General features: G+C 56.5%; 3 protein-coding genes across 3 annotated transcripts in view; all 3 read right to left on the bottom strand.

Moving 5' to 3' along the window:
* LOC126034845 (uncharacterized) overlaps nt 1–10,077 on the bottom strand; it is a 53,341-nt gene extending 43,264 nt beyond the window's left edge. The window contains exon 1 of the mRNA XM_049792701.1: nt 9,922–10,077. The gene's annotated coding sequence lies outside the window, so the exon portion shown is untranslated. The remainder of the gene's footprint in view (nt 1–9,921) is intronic.
* Nucleotides 172–14,790, bottom strand: LOC126034844 (zinc finger protein 850-like). Its single transcript, XM_049792700.1, has 8 exons — nt 14,037–14,790; nt 12,978–13,559; nt 11,769–12,472; nt 7,821–7,914; nt 7,149–7,730; nt 5,982–6,643; nt 4,231–4,408; nt 172–3,580 (listed from the first exon to the last, which is right to left on the bottom strand). Exons 2-8 carry the CDS (start codon nt 13,513–13,515, stop codon nt 1,878–1,880), a joined length of 4,461 nt encoding a protein of 1,486 aa, XP_049648657.1. The 5' UTR covers nt 13,516–13,559; nt 14,037–14,790; the 3' UTR covers nt 172–1,877.
* Nucleotides 5,106–8,510, bottom strand: LOC126034958 (zinc finger protein 160-like). Its single transcript, XM_049792981.1, has 3 exons — nt 8,207–8,510; nt 7,149–7,730; nt 5,106–6,643 (listed from the first exon to the last, which is right to left on the bottom strand). The coding sequence occupies exons 2-3, from the start codon at nt 7,684–7,686 to the stop codon at nt 5,937–5,939; spliced, it is 1,245 nt and encodes a 414-aa protein (XP_049648938.1). The 5' UTR covers nt 7,687–7,730; nt 8,207–8,510; the 3' UTR covers nt 5,106–5,936.
* Nucleotides 14,791–24,904: the final 10,114 nt, after the last annotated feature.

Below are 24,904 nucleotides of genomic sequence, written 5' to 3'. Positions count from 1 at the left end.
CATGGCGGTGTGATGGGAAGTGACTCCCCCAAAGGAATTAAGACACCGATTAGGGGTTCTGTCATGGGTTAAGCCCAGCTGGTAAAATAAGGACCACGCAGCTGCTCACTCACCCAGTGGGGTGGGGGAAAGAATTGGGGGAAAAAAAGGGTAAAACTCGCGGGTTGAGATACCAACAGTTTAATAGAACAGAAAAAAAGAAACTAATAATGATAACAACAACAATAATAAAATGACAATAGTAATAATAAAAGGACTGGAAGATACAAGTGATGAACAATGCAACCGTTCACCACCTGCTGACCAACGCCCAGTTAGTTCCCGAGCAGCGATCTGCCCCCCCCAGCCCCACTCCCCCCAGTTTCTATACTGGGCGTGACATCACACGGTATGGAATACCCCATTGGCCAGTTTGGGTCAGCTGTCCTGGCTGTGTCTCCTCCCAACTCCTTGTGTCCCTCCAGCCTTCTCGCTGGCTGGGCAGGAGAAGCTGAAAAATCCTTGACTTGGTATAAACACTATTGAGCAAGAACGGAAAACATCAGTGTGTTATCAACATTCTTCTCAGAGTGAACCCAAAACATAGCACGACACCAGCTACTAGAAAGAAAATTAACTCTATCCCAGCTGAAACCAGGACAGGTTCGGAAGGAATTCCCTTCACCCACGGACCCCACTCCTGGCTCTGGGTTGCAATCTTCGGCATCTCCTGATGGCCGACCTTTCATTCCTTGCCAGGGCTGTTGTCCACAAGATGGACCGCGGATCTGCCTTGGTGTAGACCCAAAGATGCGATGGGGTAGGTTTGTTCACAAGCAGCGTCTCACACAGTCAACCTACGTCCACATTTCCATCATAAGTAAAGTTTCCCAAGTGCCACCAGGCTTGTAGGTGACATTTGGTGGCATCATCCCAGGCAACTTCACGAATTTCAGCAAGTAGGCTTCGGGCATCACCTTCTCTTGAGGTTTCAGCTTGAACCCACCGTTGGGTCTGAAGGCAACTCAAAGCCAAGGAACTTGCCCATGGGTTACCCCTAAGGCATTTAGTAATAATGTGGTCATCATAAATTGGATGTTCTCATTAAGGGACAGTGTTTGGGTCAACCACAGTCCCGTTCCCAACTTAAGTAATGATGATTGTAAGGGAATACAAAGATTTCACAGCAAGGCAGTCACTGCCTCTAGCTTATTGACAGGACTTTGGCATCAATACCATCAAGCACTCCCATGCCAGTCCCCAAAAAGGAGTCCCTGCATGGACCTAAGTTGAGCTGAGGTAGAACATCACTAAGGAGCCAGGCTAGCCATCCCTCGTCAATGGTAAACGAGAAGGTGGATTCAGTCTGGATGTATTTGTTAATACTGCTCGCTCAACCCGTTTTAAGGACCAGCCGGGATCCAAAATTAGTTGCTGAGTATGCTTTTTTCTGAATTGCCTAGGGACCTACTTCAGTAAATATGGGAGATGAAGTCAAGGGTGAGTTGAGAAGGATGGTTGGAGGGTTGGTTGTGATGAATTTGGGAAGAGATGACTTGGAGATGAGGGAATTATATTAGTTGGAGGGTTGGTTGTGATGAATTTGGGAAGAGACGGAATTGGAGATGAGGGAATGATATTAAATTTAAAAGCAAGAGCCATTAGAGCCTTAGCCCAAAGGGACTCAATGTCAACAGGGTGAGAAGAATAAGGGTCATGCTATAAAAAGATTGACATAGGAACCCCGTGTCATCAGTAGTTCACTAATACTGGGCTCAAATTGGTATCTGGGAGTGCAAAGACTTACACAGCCATGGTTATTAGGCAGGACATGGGGCACATCTTCTTTGGAAGGGTAACTTGGACCAGTTGATGGGCTCAGGGTCTCTCAAATTCGTTTATTGTTGAGCTGTGGAAGCACTATCTGGACTCGTTAATTCATCATCACATCCCACCTCTGCTCCCGCTCTGCGCCGGGTCTTTCCTTTCTGCACATGGTGCTCAGACACATCACGCAAAGCGACTCCAGCCCTGGTCCTCCTGTGAATCTCCTGGTGCCTTGTACAGTGGGAGGCTTGGCGGAAGCTTTTGTTGCAGATGGGGCAGGTGTAGGGTTTTTCTCCTGTGTGGATTCGTTGGTGGGTGACGAGGAGAAAATTAGAGTGGAAATTTTTCCCACAGTCGGAGCATCTGTAAGGTCTCCCCTCGGTGTGGAACCGCTGATGCTTCAGGAGAGCTGCAATGGCACCGAAACATTCCTCACAACTGGGGCACTTATAGGGTTTCTCCTCAGTGTGGCTCCTCTGGTGTCTCCGAAGGGTTGAGCCATCATTGTAGCACTTCTCACAGTTGGGACACTTGTAGGGTCTCTCCCCCGTATGGATTCGTTGGTGTTTCAGTAGGGTTGCGCTGTGGCTGAAGGTCTTCTCACACTTGGAGCATCTATAGGGTCGCTCTCCGACGTGGGTAGCCCGGTGAAGGACCAGACCTGACTTTGCATAGAAGCTCTTACTACAGTAGGGGCATTTATAACGTCCCTCCCCGGCGTGGGCTCCCTGAGATGCCCTCTTCTTCTTTTCCATGTGGATCTTCTTGTGTTTGATGAGTCCAGAGCTGTCTGTGTAGCTTTGCCCGCAATCCATACATTTGTACGGTCTCTCCCCGGTGTGGCTTCGCTGGTGTCTCGTGAGGTGGGAGCTCAGCCGAAAGCTTTTATCGCAGTTGAGACAGTTGTAGGGTTTCTCCCCGGTGTGGATTCTCCGATGGGCGAGGAGGTCTGAACTCATGATGAAGCCCTTCCCGCATTCAGGGCACTTGTAGGGTTTCTCCCCGGTGTGGACCCGCTGGTGAACGATAAGGGTCGATCTCCGGTTGAAGACCTTCCTGCATACCGAGCACTTGAACGGCTTCTCTCCCGTATGGATCCGCTGATGAATGGCCAGGTACCGTCTCAAGCTGAAGTTCTTCCCGCATGCAAGACACCGAAAAGGGTTGTCCACGCTATGGGTGGCTTCGTGGGCCTGTAAATACGCACTCAACCGAAAGGTCTTTCCGCAAACGAGGCAGACATAGTGTTTTTCCCTGGTGTGGATCTTCCGATGGGTGCTGAGGGTGGAGGTGAGACGGAAACGCTTCCCACAGTCCGAGCACTTATAGGGTTTCTCACCCGTATGGATCCGTTGATGCTTGTTGAGAGCTGAACCAACTCGGAAACCCTTCCCGCACTCGTGGCAGGTGAAGGGCTTTTCGCCGGTGTGGATGCGCTGGTGGGGGATGAGGAAGGACCTCCGACTGAAGAGCTTCCCACAGTCGGGACAGCTATAGGGGGCCTCGTAGGTGGCCCCACTCTTGCTGCAGCTATATGGTTTCTTTGTTGCACGGCTCCCACGGCGAGCTTGCAGCCGTCCACCCTTCCGCGGTGATGGGCGTCCATGAGCGGCCTTACTTGGTTCTTCAGGGGCTTGTTGTGGTTGACTCTCACAGTCATGCTGCACCATTGGGTTTAGCTCTTGGGGGATGTCCACCTCAAATGGGTCGCAAAACAGCTCAGATCCTTCCGGTTCCTCCAGACTCTTTTCCTTCCCATCCGCCATCCCGACAGCTGCAGGAAAAAAGATCCCAAGCCCTGGTGAGGGAAATGCCTTTGCCAAAGTTTCCGTGAAAGTTTAAAGCTCTGATGCCCACATCTAGCCTGCTCAACGGCTCCAGTGGTACCACGGGGTGGTGGTAGTGACCCCAGGCTACAACCCCACACTGATGCAGCTCACAGGGCTTGAGGACACAGCAAAAAAAACATGGGAAAGAGATCTTTTGAGGGTTACCAGACAGAGAAGGTCCATGCGGACCTCTCGACTGAGGAGGATGATGGTGTCTTTCTCCTCCCCTGCTGCCCACCTGCCCAAGGGGCTTCTCCTCTGTGCCACCCTTTTCCACATCCAGACCCCCCGCCCTTGCTCCACCGGGAAGACCTGGAGAAGAAAGAGGATGCTGTGACGGAGTCCCACGGTCACTCGCACCCCACGGGTGGGACGGGACCGACCACCACCCCTCACCCCGTGTCCCAAAGCATCATCAACCACTGGCATCCATCTGGACCTGGGGGCAGGACCCATGTGTCGGGCGGGACCCCCCCCCAGCTGCATCCCAGCCCCCCCCGGGACCCTCAGCCCCACGGCACAGCCCGGGGACTCTCGGGGGGGGAGCGGGGCACAGAGGGGCTGGGGCTGCCCCGGGCCCCCCCTCCCCGGTTACCTGCGGGGGGCGGCGGGGGCAGAGCCCGGGCGGGGGGCGATGCTCCCGGGGGGACACACTCGGGGGGATGCGGGGCGCGGGGTGGTGCCGGTGGAGGCGGCTCCTCGTGGGAGACGGATGCAGCGAAGCCTTCCGCCTCTTCCTCCTCCTCTTCCTGCTCCTCCTCCATCCCACCTCCTCCTCCTCTATCCCTCCTCTTCCTGCTCCTGCTCCTCCTCCATCCCTCCTCCTCCTCTTCCATCCCCTCCTCCTCCTCCTCCATCCCTCCTCCACTCGGGACCCGCGCCCACCCTTGGTCCCCACTTTCCCCCCCCCCAAAAAAAAACCACCCACGGATCACATCTCCTGGGAGGGTCCGGGATGGGGCTGGGGCAGAGCTGGGCTCTTGGCTGCTCCCACCCACTGGGTGAACCCGGGAAGGGGAAAAGAAAAGTGAGAAAACGCCTGAGTGGAGATAGAAAGCGTTTAATAAGAGAAAGGAGGAGATGGAGAAGGAGGAGAAGGGATGAGAAGGAGAAGAAAAGGGAAAAGAAGAGATGAGAGGGAGAAGGAGAAAAGGAGAGGGAGAAGGAGAACAGATGAGAAGGAGAAGAGAGGAGAAGGAGGAGAAGGAAAAGATATGATGGAAAGGCCATCGCTCGCCACCTCCCAGCCTGTTCCTGACTGAAATCTGGCCAACTCCCTCCCCCAAACTCGCTCTTCTCCATTTTATTGCTGAGCACGACATGATACGGAGAGGACTATCGCTTTGGTTGGGGCAGGTCATCTGCCTGGCTGTGTGCCCCCTCCAGATCTCTTGTGCCTCCCCCAAATGTATTCACTGTTAAATGAACAGGACACAATCTGAAAGACACTATGAGCAAAATCCACAATATTTGATACAAACTTAAAAAAAAGAAGAGGTATTCCAGCACCCAAGACTTTTTGCCATGGTTTCCCCCATCAGCACCGCCACCTTCCTCACGGTAAGATAGTCCCCGAGTCATCGGTGAGAGTGGCTCATCCCTCTGCCATCATGGTCCAGTATCCCTGTATCCCACCAGGAAGCATGAAAGCCTCAGCCTTGGTGAGCACCATCATGGAAGTTCATCTGGAGAGTCTGTAATCAGGTCATAACTAACAGTACGGGCTTTCAACAAAGGAAGTGATGAACAGGGAGAGATAAACACATTAACAGGAAACCAAATAAAATACAACACGATAGTCACAGCTTGTAACACGAGATGCCAACCAACATCCCACCAAAACGTTGTACCAAGGCTATCCAGCGGTTTGTTCAACCTTGGGTCTTGTTAACGACCCCGCTGGCTAACGAGACTATATAATCCCTTTGGACTCATGGGAGCACCTTGGTTTTGCCAGGAAGGCAACATTTCTTCTACATCGCCTTTCCCTGGACCCACAAGTCCCCATGGAGATGCTGGGGCTCTCGGATGTGATGGTCCCATGTGCTGGGGTGAAGGAAGAGCCGTGCTGTCCGTGTACCCAAGGCACCTGCTGGTAAAGCTCCTCCTTCTTTTCATCTGCGTGCAGGCACTCACATTTAAAAGCGGCAGGGCTCACACAACCACTTATTCCCCCCAGAAAAAAACCTTGGTGGGGCATTATCACCCCCAGCTATCTCTGAATTTGCCCCTCCGAGATTACGAGGCTCATGGGATGAGACCAAACGGGTGGAAGTCCCTGCCTAGGGAGGCAACAACCCCCTAATTTCGTGGCATGTTCCCCCCTGGAGAAGCTCCCTGGCCCACCGGCACCTCCTCCAAGTGGGTCCTCTGATGGAGAAGACACTCGGTGCCCACGCTGAATGACTTCCCGCAGACCACGCACGCATAGGAGCTCTCCTGCGTGTGGTTCTGCTGGTGTGTGGCGAGGTGGGAGCTGGTCCGAAAGGTTTTCTGGCATTGCTGGCAGCTGTACGGCATCTCCCCAGTGTGGATCCGCTGGTGCAAGATAAGTTTATGCTTCTGAGTAAAGGATTTCTCGCAATCAGAGCAGGAAAAAGGTTTTTCTCCAGTGTGGGTCCTCCGATGTCCAGAAAGGCTCGAGTTCCGGGTGAAGCACTCCCCGCACTCGGGGCACTCGTACGGTCTCTCTCCCTTATGGATCCTGTGGTGGGTGACAAGGTTGGAGAAGTCATTGAAGGTCTTGCCACAATCTGGGCACTTGTAGGGTCGTTCTCCCGTGTGATTTCTTTGGTGGCGTCTCAGGCTGTTTCTCCAGCAGAAGGTCTTCCCACATTCTGGGCATTTATGGGTCTTCGGCTTAGCATGGGTCACTGGCTTGCTCGTGGCTGCATGGGTGTTCTTCATGCCCTCCCCTTGTCTCATCAGTGTCTGCTCCTTCTTGCTCTCCAATTTCTCCCCCAGCACCTGGGGTGGTTTTCCTGGCTTCAGCTGGGAGCTCTCGGTGCCTGCTCGAGAAAGACAAAGCTATTGCACCAACAGGACCTCCGCAACCAGGGATGGAGGAGAAACCCAAGTATCTGATGGGGTAACACAAGCTGGGAAGACCTGGGGGCAGTGGGTTGCAGTGGTGGAGGATGGGTGAAGAGAGGCCAAAAATGAACCTGTCCAAAAATGACCGTGGGAAATGTTCTTGGAGACCACTTGCTATCACCAAGACTGACTCATGGACCCCCCTACATGGAGGAGTTTATTCCAGTGCAGCTCCGTTAGTTGGAGGTCTCCACCCAAACCTCCTGCTCAGAGCAGGACTATCCCCACTGATAGTTCAACTCAACCTGGGGACAGAGCAAAGCCATCCCCAGGAACATCTCCTACCCCATCACTGCTGCCACGCTAGGAGCAGGAATCCCAACACAGCCCCACGACGTGCGTCTCCAGACCATCCCCACCCACAGGATGGTCCACCAGGGCATGGGACATCTCACACTAAGCCCCCCTCCAAGGACTCACCATTGTGGAGGACTTGCTCATGCTTCCGGAGGTGAGACCTCTTCCGGAAGGTCTTCTCGCAGTGCAAGCAGGGGTACGGTCTCTCTCCGGTGTGGATACGTTGGTGGGTAATGAGGTCCGAGCGCCAGGAGAAGCGTTTCCCGCACGTGGTGCAGAGAAAGGGCTTCTCCCTGGTGTGTGTCCTCCAGTGACGCAGGAGGACCACGCTCTGCGTGAAGCTCTTCCCACAATCCAGGCACTTGAAGGGCTTCTCTCCCGTGTGGATCCGCCGGTGACGGGTCAGGCTGCTCCCCCAGGTGAAGATCTTCTTGCAGTCCCCACACTTGTACACCTTCTGCGTGGAGCCACTCCTTGGTTGGGTTGCGTCTTCTTGAAGGTCTTCAGCATACGTCCCTTTGAAAGAGCACTTTCGAGGTCTTCTCTGTACTTGGCTACCTTCCTTATCATCTGGCTGATGCTGAACATCGTGGTCCATGTCCACCCTGGGGCTCTGGGGCTCCTCTCTGGGTGCTTCCAGCATCACCCTGTGCTCTTCCATGGGCTGGGACGACTTCTTCTTCTTCTCACTGTCTGTCCCGTCACCTGTTGGGACACCAAAGGGGGTCATGTGATGTCTGTTAAGGGGTATTAAGAGCAGCCACCTCCTCCAGCAGCTCCGGCCCACACCAGTACCACCCACTGTGGTGCTGCCCAGCTGCTGGAGCCCTTCTAGCAAGACTTCCACCCACTCCAGTAGCTGTACTGGGATCCCAGCTCGCTCCAGTAGCTGACACCACAGAGCAGGGGTGCTGACACCCCCAGTCTGACTCCTCTAGATGACCCCAAACCCGCTCACACCAGTCCTGCCAGTAGCTAACACTGGGTGCAGAAATAGTTAACAAAAAGACTGAATAACGAAGACAGGACCAACTGTGATGACTGACGCGTGGATCAACCCCCTTGTACCTTGCCGCCGGCCCCTTTTACACCCTTTTTTGGCCTGGCCCCCCCTTTCCTCCTCCCTGCCCCCATTCCCCTCCTCCGTATGCACAGTCCCCCCTCCAGCGTTGCATCCTTACCAGCTGCAAAGCTCTTGGCGGAACTTCAGAGTTCTACTGGTGGGTAGAAGACCACCCATTAACATGATTCAGCGAGATTTGTTTCTGGTTATTGTCTTCATTAATGCTAATTTGGCAGTGTTTTGGGTTTGTGTGGCAGGGTTTGGTAAAGAGGGAAGGGGCTACTTGGGTGGCTCCTGTGAGAAGCTGCTAGAAGCTTCCCTGGCTCCAAGTCAGACCCGACTCTGGCCAAGGCCGACCCAATCAGCGACAGCAGCGAAGGTGCGCTGGAGGAGGGGATGCCGCTGCAGCCCATGAAGTTGAACGGTGGAGCAGATGCCCACCTGGAGGACCCCACGCCAGAGCGGGTTGAAGATGGCCGTGACTCCATGGGAAGGCCTGTGCTGGAGTAGTCTGTGCCTGAAGGACTGCAGCCCGTGGGAAGGACCGATGCCAGAGCAGTCTGTGGAGGACAGCCCCGCAGGAGGGACCCCACACTGGAGCAGGGGAAGAGTGAGGAGTCCTCCCCCTGGGGAGGAAGGAGCAGCAGAGACAAGGTGGGATGAACTGACCCCAACCCCCATTCCCCATCCCCCTGCGCCACCTGGGGGCAGGAGGGAGAGAAAATTGGAGTGGAGTTAAGCCCGGGATTGTGCTTTAATATCTGGTTTTACTTCTCATTATCCTGTTTTGATCTGATTGATAACAAACTAAATTGATTTGGGTTTTTTTCACCCAAGTTCAGCCTGTTTTTTGCCCATGACCATCACTGGTGAATGATCCCTCCCTGTCCTTGTCTTGACCCACGAGCTTTTCCTTCTCTTTTCTCCTGCCCATCCCACCGGGCGGGAGAAGCGAGCAATGGCCTCCTGGTGCTTTATTGCTGGCTGCGCTGAAACCACAACACACGCTTACTTGCACCCCACGGGTGGGACGGGACCAACCACTACCACCTCACTGTGTGTCCCAAAGCATCATCAACCACCGTCATCCATCTGGACCTGGTGACGGCTAGTCATGTGTTTTTACGGCCTAAACCGTGGTGATACCGCTCAATTTAGGGTTAAACACAATGTGTTGTCCTTTAAGGAGGACCATTACTCAATAGCTTCACTATTCAAGCCTGATTACTTTGTATGAATTATTCAGGTTTTGCTATCGACTATGCCCTTGAAGAAGAAACTAAAGACCGATAAAAAAGGAACATCCTGCCCCAGAACGATTGCCAAAGAAGCGTGAACTAAGGGAAAGGTAAAGGCGGCAGCCGGAGATCACAACCACCGACTCAATTCTAGGCTGGAAGAACTTGCCCCCACACACACACCTGCAAGGAGCGTACATGCTAATTTACATAGCGAGCGAGGCTAATTTAAATATAACTGGCCAATGGTGGATGAGATGGTGACTGCTAACCAATGAATGGGAATTCCAGTGGGTTTTTACTAATCGTGTAAGAGAATAAATCCCTTGTCGTTCTCTGGGGCGGTGTGCCAGCTTTCTGGAATTCCCACCCGGCACCCACCTCTGCGCTGACATGAAACAACGAAATCTCTCGGCTCTTTGGGGGGGACACCGCGGGACCCATGTGTCGGGCGGGACCCAACCCCCCCCCCCCCCCCAGCTGCATCCCAGCTCCCCCCGGGACCCTCAGCCCCACGGCACAGCCCGGGGACTCTCGGGGGGGGAGCGGGGCACAGAGGGGCTGGGGCTGCCCCGGGCCCCCCCTCCCCGGTTACCTGCGGGGGGCGGCGGGGGCAGAGCCCGGGCGGGGGGCGATGCTCCCGGGGGGACACACTCGGGGGGATGCGGGGCGCGGGGTGGTCCCGGTGGAGGCGGCTCCTCGTGGGAGGCGGATGCAGCGAAGCCTTCCTCCTCTTCCTCCTCCTCTTCCTGCTCCTGCTCCTCCTCCTCGATCCCCCCTCCTCCTGCATCCTTAACTCGTCCTTCATCTCCCCTGCTCCTCCTCCATCCCTCCTCCACTCGGGACCCGCGCCCACTCTTGGTCCCCACTTCCCCCACCCGCCCCCAAAACCGATCGCATCCCCCGGGAGGGTCCGGGATGGGGCTGGGGCAGAGCTGGGCTCTTGGCTGCTCCCACCCCCTGGGTGAACCCGGGAAGGGGAAAAGAAAAGTGAGAAAACGCCTCAGTGGAGATAGAAAGAGTTTAATAAGAGAAAGGAGGAGACGGAGATGGAGACGGAGACGGAGAAGGAGAAGGAGAAGGAGAAGGAGAAGGAGGAGAGGGAGAAGAAGGAGAGGAGAAGGAGAAGGAGGACAGGGAGAAGAGGATGAGAAGGAGAGGGAGAAGAAGGAGAGGAGAAGGAGAAGGAGGACTGATGCAAGGGCCACCACGCATCACCTCCCATGGGGAGACAGATGCCCAGCCTGTTCCTGACCGAAATCTGGCCAACTCCCTCCCCCAAACTCCCTCTTCTCCATTTTATTGCTGAGCATGACATGATATGGCCAGGATGATTGCTTTGCTTGGGTTGGGTCATCTGCCTGGCTGTGTGCCCCCTCCAGATCCCTTGTTCATCTCCCAAATCTATTCACTGTTAAATGAACAGGACACAAATCTGAAAGACACTATGAGCAAAATCCACAATAATTGATAGAAACTTCAAAAAAAGAAGTATTTCTTCTATTAATGATAAGGGGACATATATATACACGTGGGGGGGGGACGTGTATATATATGGATGTGTGAACCTACATAATGATGGGAGCATCCCATATGCTTGACTTTTATTGCAGTGTCCTGGCTGGAATTTTGCTTCCTCCAAACCACCCGAGAGTTTTTGCCGTGGTTTCCCCCATCAGCACCACCTCCTTCCTCAGGGTAAAATGGTCCCCAAGCCACTGGTGAGAGCGGCTCATCCCTCTGCCATCATGGTCCAGTATCCCTGTATCCCACCAGGAAGCATGAAAGCCTCAGCCTTGGTGAGCACCATCATGGAAGTTCATCTGGAGAGTCTGTAATCAGGTCATAACTAACAGTACGGGCTTTCAACAAAGGAAGTGATGAACAGGGAGAGATAAACACGTTAACAGGAAACCAAATAAAATACAACACGATAGTCACAGCTTGTAACACGAGATGCCAACCAACATCCCACCAAAACGTTGTACCAAGGCTATCCAGCGGTTTGTTCAACCTTGGGTCTTGTTAACGACCCCGCTGGCTAACGAGACTATATAATCCCTTTGGACTCATGGGAGCACCTTGGTTTTGCCAGGAAGGCAACATTTCTTCTACATTGCCTTTCCCTGGACCCACAAGTCCCCATGGAGATGCTGGGGCTCTCGGACGTGATGGTCCCATGTGCTGGGGTGAAGGAAGAGCCGTGCTGTCCGTGTACCCAAGGCACCTGCTGGTAAAGCTCCTCCTTCATTTCATCTGCGTGCAGGCACTCACATTTAAAAGCGGCAGGGCTCACACAACCACTTATTCCCCCCAGAAAAAAACCTTGGTGGGGCATTATCACCCCCAGCTATCTCTGAATTTGCCCCTCCGAGATTACGAGGCTCATGGGATGAGACCAAACGGGTGGAAGTCCCTGCCTAGGGAGGCAACAGCCCCCTAATTTCGTGGCATGTCCCCCCCTGGAGAAGCTCCCTGGCCCACCGGCACCTCCTCCAAGTGGGTCCTCTGATGGAGAAGACACTCGGTGCCCACGCTGAATGACTTCCCGCAGACCACGCACGCATAGGAGCTCTCCTGCGTGTGGTTCTGCTGGTGTGTGGCGAGGTGGGAGCTGGTCCGAAAGGTTTTCTGGCATTGCTGGCAGCTGTACGGCATCTCCCCAGTGTGGATCCGCTGGTGCAAGATAAGTTTTTGCTTCTGAGTAAAGGATTTCTCGCAATCAGAGCAGGAAAAAGGTTTTTCTCCAGTGTGGGTCCTCCGATGTCTGGAAAGGCTCGAGTTCTGGGTGAAGCACTCCCCGCACTCGGGGCACTCGTACGGTCTCTCTCCCTTATGGATCCTGTGGTGGGTGACAAGGTTGGAGAAGTCATTGAAGGTCTTGCCACAATCTGGGCACTTGTAGGGTCGTTCTCCCGTGTGATTTCTTTGGTGGCGTCTCAGGCTGTTTCTCCAGCAGAAGGTCTTCCCACATTCTGGGCATTTATGGGTCTTCGGCTTAGCATGGGTCACCGGCTTGCTCGTGGCTGCATGGGTGTTCTTCATGCCCTCCCCTTGTCTCATCAGTGTCTGCTCCTTCTTGCTCTCCAATTTCTCCCCCAGCACCTGGGGTGGTTTTCCTGGCTTCAGCTGGGAGCTCTCGGTGCCTGCTCGAGAAAGACAAAGCTATTGCACCAACAGGACCTCCGCAACCAGGGATGGAGGAGAAACCCAAGTATCTGATGGGGTAACACAAGCTGGGAAGACCTGGGGGCAGTGGGTTGCAGTGGTGGAGGATGGGTGAAGAGAGGCCAAAAATGAACCTGTCCAAAAATGACCGTGGGAAATGTTCTTGGAGACCACTTGCTATCACCAAGACTGACTCATGGACCCCCCTACATGGAGGAGTTTATTCCAGTGCAGCTCCGTTAGTTGGAGGACTCCACCCAAACCTCCTGCTCAGAGCAGGACTATCCCCACCGATAGTTCAACTCAACCTGGGGACAGAGCAAAGCCATCCCCAGGAACATCTCCTACCCCATCACTGCTGCCACGCTAGGAGCAGAAGTCCCAACACAGCCCCACGACGTGCGTCTCCAGACCGTCCCCACCCACAGGATGGTCCACCAGGGCATGGGACATCTCACACTAAGCCCCCCTCCAAGGACTCACCATTGTGGAGGACTTGCTCATGCCTTATGAGGTGAGACCTCTTCCGGAAGGTCTTCTCGCAGTGCGAGCAGGGGTACGGTCTCTCTCCGGTGTGGATACGTTGGTGGGTAATGAGGTCCGAGCGCCAGGAGAAGCGTTTCCCGCACGTGGTGCAGAGAAAGGGCTTCTCCCTGGTGTGTGTCCTCCAGTGACGCAGGAGGACCACGCTCTGCGTGAAGCTCTTCCCACAATCCAGGCACTTGAAGGGCTTCTCTCCCGTGTGGATCCGCCGGTGACGGGTCAGGCTGCTCCCCCAGGTGAAGATCTTCTTGCAGTCCCCACACTTGTACACCTTCTGCGTGGAGCCACTCCTTGGTTGGGTTGCGTCTTCTTGAAGGTCTTCAGCATACGTCCCTTTGAAAGAGCACTTTCGAGGTCTTCTCTGTACTTGGCTACCTTCCTTATCATCTGGCTGATGCTGAACATCGTGGTCCATGTCCACCCTGGGGCTCTGGGGCTCCTCTCTGGGTGCTTCCAGCATCACCCTGTGCTCTTCCATGGGCTGGGACGACTTCTTCTTCTTCTCACTGTCTGTCCCGTCACCTGTTGGGACACCAAAGGGGGTCATGTGATGTCTGTTAAGGGGTATTAAGAGCAGCCACCTCCTCCAGCAGCTCCGGCCCACACCAGTACCACCCACTGTGGTGCTGCCCAGCTGCTGGAGCCCTTCTAGCAAGACTTCCACCCACTCCAGTAGCTGTACTGGGATCCCAGCTCACTCCAGTAGCTGACACCACAGAGCAGGGGTGCTGACACCCCCAGTCTGACTCCTCTAGATGACCCCAAACCCGCTCACACCAGTCCTGCCAGTAGCTAACACTGGGTGCAGAAATAGTTAACAAAAAGACTGAATAACGAAGACAGGACCAACTGTGATGACTGACGCGTGGATCAACCCCCTTGTACCTTGCTGCCGGCCCCTTTTACACCCTTTTTTGGCCTGGGCCCCCCCTTTCCTCCTCCCTGCCCCCATTCCCCTCCTCCGTACGCACAGTCCCCCCTCCAGCGTTGCATCCTTACCAGCTGCAAAGCTCTTGGCGGAACTTCAGAGTTCTACTGGTGGGTAGAAGACCACTCATTAACATGATCAGCGAGATTTGTTTCTGGTTATTGTCTTCGTTAACACTAATTGGGCAGTGTTTTATGTCTCCGCGTCCTTGTCTCCCTCCCTTGCCTTATCCTCCTTCTCATGCTCCAAATGGCCTTGCCCGTTAGCGCCAGTAACGAGGTTTGCTCTTATCACCACTTTTCTTATCATGGTGTGGGGAGGGTTTGTCCCTGGTGTTCTTGCTGATGGCTTCTTGGTCCAGATACTCTTAAAGGAGACGTTTGTTGGGTGCCTGGGGGAACTGCAGGCAGAGGAGCCGTGGAAAGAGGGGGCAGCTATTGAAATTTGGGGGGCAGAAGGTCCTTACGTGGGGACGACACGCTGTCATGGCTCTTCTCTTGTGTGATGCGGTCACGGGAAGAGCATCGGTCCGTGTGTCGCCCCACGGCCGGGCAAGGCTGGTGAAGCCCCATCCCCTTAGGTTATGTTGAAGGTCCACCTGGGGAGGCTTCAGACCCCCGACAAGTTATTTGGGGGAGATACCCGGCCTCCTCCGTGACGTTATTTAGGGGAGAACTGGAGGATGCGCAGGGAGATCCCAGCTCGAGGCAGCAATCGATGGGCACCGGTGCCCCCCCCAAGCTGGGGGGGTGCAACATCACCCCCAGCCCCAACGGGGACCACCCACACAGGGCACAAAGCAGTAAGGAGCCGTGCTGGGTCTGGGGGGGGGTCCTTCTTGTTTACCCTCTCCCCAGACCCCCCCATTACCTGTGGGGTGCTGCCCTGGCCACCCCCATTCACTGTGGGTGCTACCTCGGGGTCCCCCATTACCTTCAGGGCACTGCCGAGGACACCCCCCCCCCCCCGCCCCATTTCCCACAGGTTCCTGCCTGGGACCCCCATGTTCCCTGTGGCCTCTTTCCAGGACCCCCCCCTTCCCTCTGGGTGCTGCCCTGGGGTCTCCCCATTATCTCCAGCAGCTGCCCGGGACCCCCCCCCCCCCCGCTACCTGCAGGTGCCACCCCAGGGTCCCCCATTCCCTCTGGGTGCTGCCCAGGACCCCCCCCATTCCCTGTGCCCACTGCCTGGAACACTCCCCCCCCCCCGGTTCCATTTGGATGCTCTCCCGGGACCCCCCCCTCCGGTCCCTGCGGTCGCTCCCCGGGACCCCCCCCGACCCCTACAGCTGCTGTCCCGGACCCCCCCCCCCCATTCCCTACAGGGACCCCCCCCAGCACCCTACAGGCTCTACCCCGGACCCCCCCCCGTTACCTGCGGGCGCTGCCGCCTCCCTCCACGGAGCCCACGGTGACGATCGACTCCGACACGGTGGGATGTTCTCCCCCCCCCCCCGCCCCCCCAGTCACCCACTCCCCCCCCCAACCCCCCCGCCCCCCGGTCCCAGCCCCTTCCTGTGCCTCTGCACACCCAGTCGGGCTGCAACAAACTGGTGCCACCGTAGGATGCTCAGCTGGGGGGGACGACGACACTGGAGCCCCCCCACCCCAGTCCCTCTCCGCTACCCTCTTCCAAGGAAAAGCAGCCTCAAGGCTTAATTAGACAAAATAAATAATAATTTTTTTAATTTTTTTTTTTAAAAAAGCTAGACACAAAGGGAGGCGCTACCTTTTTCCAGAAATTACGGAATTTGCAGATTCTCACCCACGCGCTGAGGCTGGGGATTAAAATAAAACGTTAAAAAGAAACAAGAAAAAAGGTCCGGAGTTGATAAAAACCCGTGGAAACACGATATGAATGTGTTTCGTCTTGTTTTGGTTCTTTAACAAAAGAAGGCGCGGCCGTCAAGGCTTCGTCCCCGGGTGGCCGCGGCCTTTGAGAAATGTGGATTTTTTGGGTCATCCTCAGGTCAGGACCTTCTGCTAAAGGACGGGGCCCTTGAGATGCAGCAAACAGTGTTAGACAGATAACGAGAAGGTAATTTAGTTGTCACCAAAAAAAATATATCTTGGTCCTAAGTTGGATGTCCCAACAAGGGACCATGAGATGAGAGCAGGGACTTGATCTCACCCCTCTTAAATGGTGTCCCTGCTCTGAAAAATGTCTTCCAAAGGCTGTAATTTAAACCTAAACCTGATTAATTCCATGCATTAATGCGGTTCCAGGATCTCAGGATGGAGGTGAAGGAGAAGAAAAGTCCTCCCATTTGGTTTCAAGAGCTGGCCCAGTCTGGGGAAGGGGGGACTGAGCTCCTGGACATCAGGTAGGACCCACTTCTCAGCTTAGAAAAATCCAGATATTGGGTTTTTCCTTCTCAGAAAAGCTTAGTTTTCCTGCACCAATTAATGTTAAGCATTATTAATGATGTCTCTGGACTGACCAAGGTTTATTTTATTGCTGGAGGATCACAGAGGGTGAAAGAGAGGATGACGAGGGCAGAACTTGACTGCCCTCTGCATCCTGAGCATGAGGTATGGGGCTGGAGACCCCAAAAGTCTCAGCCCACCATGGATGCCCACCTACGCCGGAAGAGTTGCCACCACCTTCTACTACATGTGGTGGTTCCGGTGGGACTTCAGCTCCTCATAGCTCTTCCTACACACGGAGAACTTGCAGGGAGCCTCTTCCATGTGGGTCTATTGGTGTTTGATGAGCTTTGAGCTCATGGTGAAGCCCTTCCCACAGTTTGGGCATCTATAGGGTCTCTCCCCACTGTGGGTCCACTGGTGCCTGCTCAGGTTGGAGCTCCTGCCAAAGCTTTTCCTGCAGTCCTGGCCCATGTAAGGTCTCTCTCCTGCATGGGTCATCTGACGAGTGGTGAGCTGGGACCTCTAGGCAAAGCACTTGCCACAGCTTGGGCAGACATAGGACTTCTCCCCCAGTATGGATCCTACTGTGGGAGATCAGGTCCACACTCTGGCCAAAGGTCTTTCTGCAGAAGATGGGTCCTGCCGTGACAGATCTTCTGGTGGGAGACGAGGTTGGAGCCATCACCGAAGCTCGTCCAACACTTGGGGCAGGTGTTGGGTCACTCACCGGTGTGGGGATGGATCAGGTTGTACCTCCAGCTGAAGGTGCGCTCAGATATTTTCAGCGTTGAGCACGTCTTCCCCTGAGGGAGGAGCAGCGTCGAGGTCCTCAAAGATGCCTTGGCCATGAGAGAAGCTGGTCTGCGTCATCTCAGTGGTGATTCCCCAGCTGCCTCTCACCCAGCTCCAGGCTCTGGGAATCTTCCTCCTCCTTGGTCCTTCCAGCTACCAGCCCCAAGGAGGATGATGAAGGTGTCAAAAATGAGATTTTTATTGCATAGCTTTGGTTTAGCAGCAATTTAGGATTTATTAGTACTTTTGAGATAGAGGTTGTATAATTTTAACCGTACTTAATCATCAGCCAGTTTAACAGAGCAATTCAATGGAATTTGTTACAATAAAATTCGTGACTTAAAGATTTGAAAATGGCAAGGATCACCCCAAAATTCCCACCGGGTTGCACACATAGATGGAGGTAAAATCAAATCACGCGCGCACACAGACAGGTAAAAGAGTTGCCAACCAAATCGTGCAGAGGACAGGCAAATCATTCTCGCAAAATCGTCGACGGACGATCTTTCAATCCTTGCCAAATCGACCCCAAGAGGGGGTCCTAGCTCAGAGGGGAGATGCTGGGTCACACAACCAGCTGCGGTCCCGGAGAGCTCCAAAGGTCTCACCTGGGATCGTTATTTATATGGTCTTGAGACCAAGACAACAGCACAACGGGAGGTTTCCCCGAAGCACGCATAGCTTGTCCTGAGATCTCCGGGTGGCCCGGTGATGGCGGTGGGGGGGGGTGGGTTATACCACCACAGAAGACCAGGAGGACATCCCGGGGGTGTGGGAGGTGGGATGTCCATCAAACAGAGGGCAGGGATGCGGGCATTGCTCTGGGACGTTCCGGCCAAGGGTTTCCCCGTGGCCTTGTCCCACCTTAGAAGGGGCACAGGATGGGATGGAAACCCCAGAGGTGCTCGACTGGAGACATGAGCTGATAGAAACAGGCAGCTCCAAGCCTGACCTACTTTTCCTCCTCCATTCCCCGGAGGAGAAGACGCCCCTTGGGAGCCACTGCCCCCCTCCGCTGACTCGAGGAGGACCCCTTCAATCCCTCAAGATAAAAACCCCTTTCTTAGCTACAAAGCCTCTTGCTGGGTTGTCCAAGTAGCCCACCCAAACCTGGAGGAGATGTTGGCTCCACGTGGGCACATCCGGACACCAGCCTTCACGGGTTTCATCCCTCTCAAGTCAAGGATGGTGTCCTGATCTCCACCCCACGGCGGATAAAACCCCACCACGCCCCCCCCGGCATGGTTTTGAGCAGTGCCGAGCTCACGACATCGTCCCCTGGGGTATCACCTTCCCCCTGGTCCAGCTTTGGGCCAGCCCAGCATCTCCTAAGGATGCTCCCGGCCACGGGGGCTCTTCCTCCGCGAGGAAGACGTGCGGCGCAGGAGGACGGATCCGCACCAAATCCCAGCTCCTTGACCTAATTTAGATGTTTACCAGAGGATGGAGGAGAAGGCGGGGGGGGGGGGGTGGGGGTGGGGGGGAGTTTTCTCCCCCACCAATTTCTGCTCATCGGTTTCAAAAGGAGCTGAGCCAAAAGGGTGCTGAGCACCGTGCACAGGGATGCTGAGCATTGTGCAGAGGGTGCAGCTGGAAGGGTGCTGAGCGCCATGAACAGGGATGCTGAGCACCACGCGCCATGCATGGGGTGCAGCTGGAAGGGTGCTGAGCACCACACACAGGGATTCTGAGCACCATGCACAGGCTGCAGCCAGCAGGGTGCTGAGCACCGTGCACAGGGATGCTGAGCACCATGCAGAGGCTGCAGCTGGATGGGTGCTGAGCACCATGCACAGGCTGCTGAGCACCATGCACAGGGATGCCGAGCACCATGCACAGGGTGCAGCTAGCAGGGTGCTGAGCACCATGCACCATGCGTGGGGTGCAGCTGGAAGGGTGCTGAGCACCACACACAGGGATGCTGAGCACCATGCAGAGGCTGCAGCCGGATGGGTGCCGAGCACCGCGCACAGGCCGCAGCGGGCTGCGTGGGTGCCGCGGGAAGGCCGCCGAGCACCGAACCACCGCACCAAACCCCAGTGGGGTGCCCGGGGAGGGGGGGGGGGAGGGGGAGCAGGATTCAGGGTCCCCCCCCCGTGGCGTGGGCGCTGCGGGTGCTGGCGCTGGGATCACAGGCCCTCCTGCGCCCAGCAGGGCTGCAGCAGCCTGCGCCCTGCGGGAGCTGCCTGCGCCCTGCCTGCACCCTGCGGTACGGGCAGCGCGGGGGGGGGCAGGAGTGCTGTGGATTAGGGGGGGGGACACAGGGATTATCCATCCATCAGGGTAATCCCTGTAGGCAAGGGGGGGGGCTGGTGGGCAGGATGCGGCCCCAGGATTAATTGGGTGTGCACGGGTGTGTGCACGCGTGCAAGGGGCTGGGGGGGGGGTAATTCGGGTGTGCGTGCAAAGGGTTGGGGGGGTTGATGGGGGGGGGCTGTGGGCAGGTCGGCCTGGGGGTGTATGTTGGGGGCGAGTGTGCACGAGTGTGCAAGGAGGTGGGGGGGCGAGCGCCTGGGTGTCCGTGGCTCCGTGTGCGCGTGCGCGCACAAGCGTGGGGGCCGTGTGTGCGCGTCACTGTGAGTGTGCACGAGTGTGCAAGGCGACGAGGGTGCAAGTGCGTGGGTGTCTGGCTCCGCGTGTGCGTGGGTGTGCGTCACCGTGGGTGTGCGTCACCGTGGGTGTGCGCGTCGCCGTGGGTGTGCACAAGTGTGCAAGGCGACGAAGGTGCGAGCGGCTGGGTGTCCGTGGCTCCGTGGGTGTGTGTGTAAAGGCGGGGGGTTGTGGGTGTGCGTCGTTGTGAGTGTGCACAAGTGTGCAAGGCAATGAGGGCGCAAGCGCCTGGGCGTCTGTGGCTCCGCGCGCGCGCGTGCGTGTGCACAAGCGTGGGGGTTGTGGGTGGGTGGGTGTGCACAAGCGTGCAAGGCGACGAAGGTGCGAACGCCTGGCTGCGGGTGGCTCCGCGTGTGCGTGTGGAAAGGCCGGGGGGGGGGGATGGCACGTGTGTAAGGGAGGCCGCGCGTGTGCAAGGCGCATGAGTGGGTGCGAGCGGGCGGGTGGGCGAAGGCGTGCGAGGAGCTCCGTGTCCCTGGGGGCGCTGGGGGTCTCGGGGGGGGGGGGGGTCCCTGAGGGTCTCAGGGCGGGGGGGGGGGGGTGGAAGAATCCCCTTGACACACGCGTGTGTGACACACCCGTGGCCACAGACGTATGGGGGGGGAGGGGCAGCACAACCGCACGGGGGGGGGGGGTGTCCCCCCCAAAATCCCTCTGTCACCCCCCCCCCCTCCAACAGCCCCCCCCGCAGCGGGACCGCTCTCCTCCCCCTCCCCTCCACCGAGGCGGAGCCGGCCCCTCCCCCTCCCCCTCCCCCTCCCCCCTCCCCCACCCACCTGGGTCCCTCCCGCGGGCAGCCCCGGCCCCAGCGCCCATCCCCGTGGCGCCGCATCCCCCCCCCCCACCAATTCCCGAGACCGGTCGTACCCCCCCCCCCCCCATTTCGTCTGTCTGTCCATCCGACCCCCCCCCTCCCCCCCGGATTTTTTCCCATCCCTCCATCACCGGGAGTTTCCCATCCTCCATCCGGAGCATCTCCAGCCTCATCCTCCCCCCCCCGGCTCCGTGTCCCCCCCCCCGAGCTCCGTGACCCCCCCCCCAGCTCCGTGTCCCCCCCACATCGCTAACCCCCCCCATCCCATTTCACCCCTCCCCAATTTCAGCTCCCCCCCCCCCCCCTCCCCCCGCGGACAAGCCCAGGCCAAGGTAAGACACCACCAACACCTCCCCCCCCCCCAAAAAAAAAAAATAGGGGGTGCCCCCTTTTTTGGGGTGGGGTGGGCTACGCTGTAGCGGGGGGTGGGGAGAGGTGGGGGGTGGGGAGGGGCACTGCCCCCCCCCTTTTGTGGCCAGGGGAGGGTGGGGTTGACACACCCCCCCCTTGTTTTCACGCAGGGGTTGCACCCCAATAATGCCCCCCCCTTAAAACTGCACCCCCCCCTCAGAGCCCTCCCCCAACCTGGCATGCTCGGACCCCCCTTGCTGGGACCCCTCCCCCCCCCCATCTTGGCACCCCTCTGCCCCCCCCCCCCGCTCCCCCCATCCTGGGACCCCCGTCTCCCCCCAGATTCCCCCCCCAAGACCCTGACAGCCCCCCCCCCCAGCCTGGGCCCTGGCACCCCCAAACTCCCCCCCCCCCCCCCCAACTGGGATCCCTATTCCCCCCCATACTGGGACACCTCCCCCCTCATCCCGGACACCCCCCCCCAAATCCTGGGACCCCCCTACCCAATGCTGGGACCCCCCCATCCTTGGCGAGGGGAAATTTGGGGTGCTGGGGGGGGCCCCCTTTTGCCAAGGGTGGGGAGCACCCAGCACCTCCACCCCCCCCCCCCCAGCGGGGGTCCCATAGGTGCCCCCCCCCCCCCCCAGTAGTGCCACCCGGGGGGGCCCATATGGGGCTGGGGGGGGCCGGGGGGGGCCACGCCTGCATCCTACGAGCTCAGCAGTAACCAAGCAACTGCCTTAGCGCCTCTAATTAGCCCTGATTAGTGCCCGGGTTAATTACCCCAAGGCCTGGCTGTGCTTGGGGGGGGGGGACAGAAGCTGGGATGGGGGGAGCCCCTGTCGTCCCATCCGCCCCCCCCCCCCCCAAACCACCCCCCGGGCCAGGATCGGGCCCACCCTGCGCCAGCTGGGAAATTCTTCAACCCATTAAATAATTATTTATTAATTTTTCAAAATTTTAAAAATCGGGGGGGGGGGGGGGAGAAAAGAAAATAAAAGAAATGCCAAAAAAATTGTTTTGAAAATAATGAAAAAATTCAAAATAAATTTAAAACAATTCTAAAATAAATAGAAATGCTTTATCTGGGACGTGGGTGAATACAGCCCGGGGCGGGGGGGGCTGAGGGGGCTGTACCGGCTGTTTGCACACTCGCGTCCCCCCGCGACGCGCGTGTGTAAGCGGGGTGTAGTTTGCGTTGCGCGTGCTCGAGAGGGGTGTAGGTTGCACCGTGTGTGTAAGCAGGGTGTAGGTTGCACCGTGAGCGTGCGAGCCGGGTGTAGGTTGCCTTGTGCGTGTGTAAGCCAGGTGTAGGTCGCACCGTGGGTGTGTCAGCGGGGTGTAGTTTGCACGGCGCGTGTGCGAGCGAGGTGTAGTTTGCGCTGCGCGTGCGCCGGAAGGGGATAACGTGTGCGCGCCTGGCGCTGTGCGTGTGGAAGCGGGGTGTACTTTTGCACCATGAGCGTGCAAACGGGATGTAGGTTGCGCTGCGCACGTGTGAGTGGGGTGTAGGTTGCACTGTGAGTGTGCAAGCAGGGTGTGGCTTGCACAGCACGTGTGTGGACGGCTGTAGCTCACTCCCTGTGCGTGCGAACGGGTGTAGGTTGCACTGTGAGTGTGCAAATGGGGTGTAGCTCGCGCAATGCATGTGCGAACTGCTATAGCTCACTCCCTGAGTGTGCAAACGGGTGTAGCTCACGCTGTGCGTGTGTAAGAGGGGTATAGTTTGCACTCTGTGTGTGCAAACAGGGTGTAGCTCCCACAGCGTACGTGTGAACGGCTGTAGTTCATGCCCTGTGTGTGCAAATGGGTGTAACGAGCACTGTGAGTGCCTAAACGAGGTGTAACTTTGCGCTGTGTGTGCAAGCGGGGTGTAGATTGCACTGTGAGTGTGTGAGCAGGGTGTAGGTTGCACTGTGCACGCATACAAGGGGACAGCACGTGCATCTTGCACTGTGCGTGTAAGAGGGGTGTAATTTGCACTCTGAGTGTGTAAGCAGGGAGTGGGTTGCACTGTGGGTGTGTAGATGGGGTACAGGTTGCACAGCATGCGTGTGAATGGCTGTAGTTTGTGCCCTGTGTGTGCAAACGGGTGTAACTGCCCCATGAGCATGTAAGCAAGGTGTAGTTTGCACTGTGTGTGTGCAACCAGGGTGTAGGTTGCACTGTGTGTGCACAGAAGGGGACAAAGTGTGTGCATCTTGCGCTGTGAGTGTGCAAATGGGGCGTAGGTTGTGCTGTGAGTGTGCAAACAGGGTGTAGCTTCCACAGCACATACGTGAAAGGCTGTAACTTGCACCTTGTGTGTGCCAACGGGTGTAGCTAGCACTATAAGTGTGTAAGCAGGGTGTAGTTTGCACTGGGAGTGTGCAAGCAGGGTGTAGGTTGTACTGTGAGTGTGTAAGCAGGGTTTAGGTTGCACTGTGGGTGTGTTAACGGGTTGTAGCTTGCACAGCACATGTGAACGGCTGTAGCTTGCTCCCTGAGTGTGCAAATAGGTGTAGCTCATGCTGTGCTTGTGTAAGCAGGGTGTAGTTTGCCCTCTGTGTGTGCAAACGGGGTGTAGCTTGCACTGCACTTGCGTGAATGGCTGTAGCTTGCACCCTGTGTGTGCAAACGGGTGTAACTGCACTGTGAGTCTGTAAGCAAGGTGTAGTTTGCACTGTGAGTCTGTAAGCAGGGTGTAGTTTGCACTCTCTGTGTGCAAATGGGGTGTAGCTTGCCTAGAACATGCACGAATGGCTGTAGCTTGCACCCTGTGTGTGCAAATGGGTGTAACTACACCGTGAGCATGTAAGCAAGGTGCAGGATGCACTGTGAGTGTGCAAGCGGGGTGTAGATTGCACTGTGAGTGTGTAAGCAGGGTGTAGGATGCACTGTGAGTGTGCAAGCGGGGTGTAGATTGCACTGTGAGTGTGTAAGCAGGGTGTAGGATGCTCTGTGGGTGTGTTTATGGGGTGTAGCTTGCACAGCGCACGTGAACAGCTGTAGCTTGCTCCCTGAGTGTGCAAACAGGTGTAGCTCATGCTGTGCATGTGTAAGCAGGGTGTAGTTTGCACTGTCTGTGTGAATGGGGCATAGTTTGCACAGCACATGTGTGAAGGGCTGTAGTTTGTGCCCTGTGTGTGCAAAAGGGTGTAACTACACCATGAGCATGTAAGCAAGGTGTAGTTTGCACTGTGAGTGTGCAAGCAGGGTGTAGGTTGCACTATACACGTGCAAACAGTGTATGTTCCACCGTGCGTGTGCAATCAAGGTGTAGGTTGTGTTGTGAGCGTGCAAGCTGGGTGTAGGTTGCCTGTGCATGTGTAAGGTGGGTGTAGGTTGCACCATGCGTGTGCAAGCAGGGTGTAAATCGCACGGATGTCTATAGGAGAGGACTTACAAGTACATATAGGTGACGGGCTGTGGGCTGGGTGTGCATGCGTGGGTGTGTATTCTGTAGGGAATCAGCACGTGTGTGTGTGCATCCACCTGGGGGTACTCTATAGGGGATGCTGGGCTTGCGTGTGCACACAGCGGGCCGTGCTCTATAGGGGATGACGTGTTTATGTGTGTACGCGCAGTGGGGCGTGCTCTATAGGGGATGTGGGGCATAATCTATGGGGAATGTAATCTAGGGGGGATGAAATCGGTAGGGCATGCCCTATAGGAGATGTACTCTATATAGGGGCTGCAGGGCATGTGGGACAGTCTACAAGGGATGTACTCTATAGGGGATGTACTTGATAGGGGATGCAGGGCATGTGGGGCACAATCTATAGCGGATGCACTCTATAGGGGATTCAGAGCATGTGGGGCACAATCTATAGCGGATGTACTCTATAGGGGATGTAGGGCATGTGGGCTACACCCCATAGGGGATGTACTCTATAGGGGATGCAGGGCATGTGCACGCTGGGAGCATATTCCATAGGGTGTCCATCCATCGATCCACCCGGCACAGATCCTGCCCCCCTCCGCCCCGGTAAGGCGAGGTTTGGGGCTGCCTGGTGCAGGCAGG

Source organism: Accipiter gentilis, chromosome 36, assembly GCF_929443795.1.
Source record: "Accipiter gentilis chromosome 36, bAccGen1.1, whole genome shotgun sequence".
Classification (NCBI taxonomy): domain Eukaryota; kingdom Metazoa; phylum Chordata; class Aves; order Accipitriformes; family Accipitridae; genus Astur; species Astur gentilis.
This window is presented reverse-complemented; position numbering and strand designations above follow the sequence as displayed.

Coding starts and splice junctions, on each gene's coding strand:
- LOC126034844 (XM_049792700.1), bottom strand. CDS start 13,515: ATGGAAGAGCACAGGGTGATGCTGGAAGCACCCAGAGAGGAGCCCCAG. Junction 6,644..7,148: donor TGAGCAAGTCCTCCACAATG/GTGAGTCCTTGG, acceptor TTTCTCGAGCAG/GCACCGAGAGCTCCCAGCTG. Junction 4,409..5,981: donor CCCACTTGGAGGAGGTGCCG/GTGGGCCAGGGA, acceptor GATAGAGGAGGA/GGAGGTGGGATGGAGGAGGA.
- LOC126034958 (XM_049792981.1), bottom strand. CDS start 7,686: ATGGAAGAGCACAGGGTGATGCTGGAAGCACCCAGAGAGGAGCCCCAG. Junction 6,644..7,148: donor TGAGCAAGTCCTCCACAATG/GTGAGTCCTTGG, acceptor TTTCTCGAGCAG/GCACCGAGAGCTCCCAGCTG.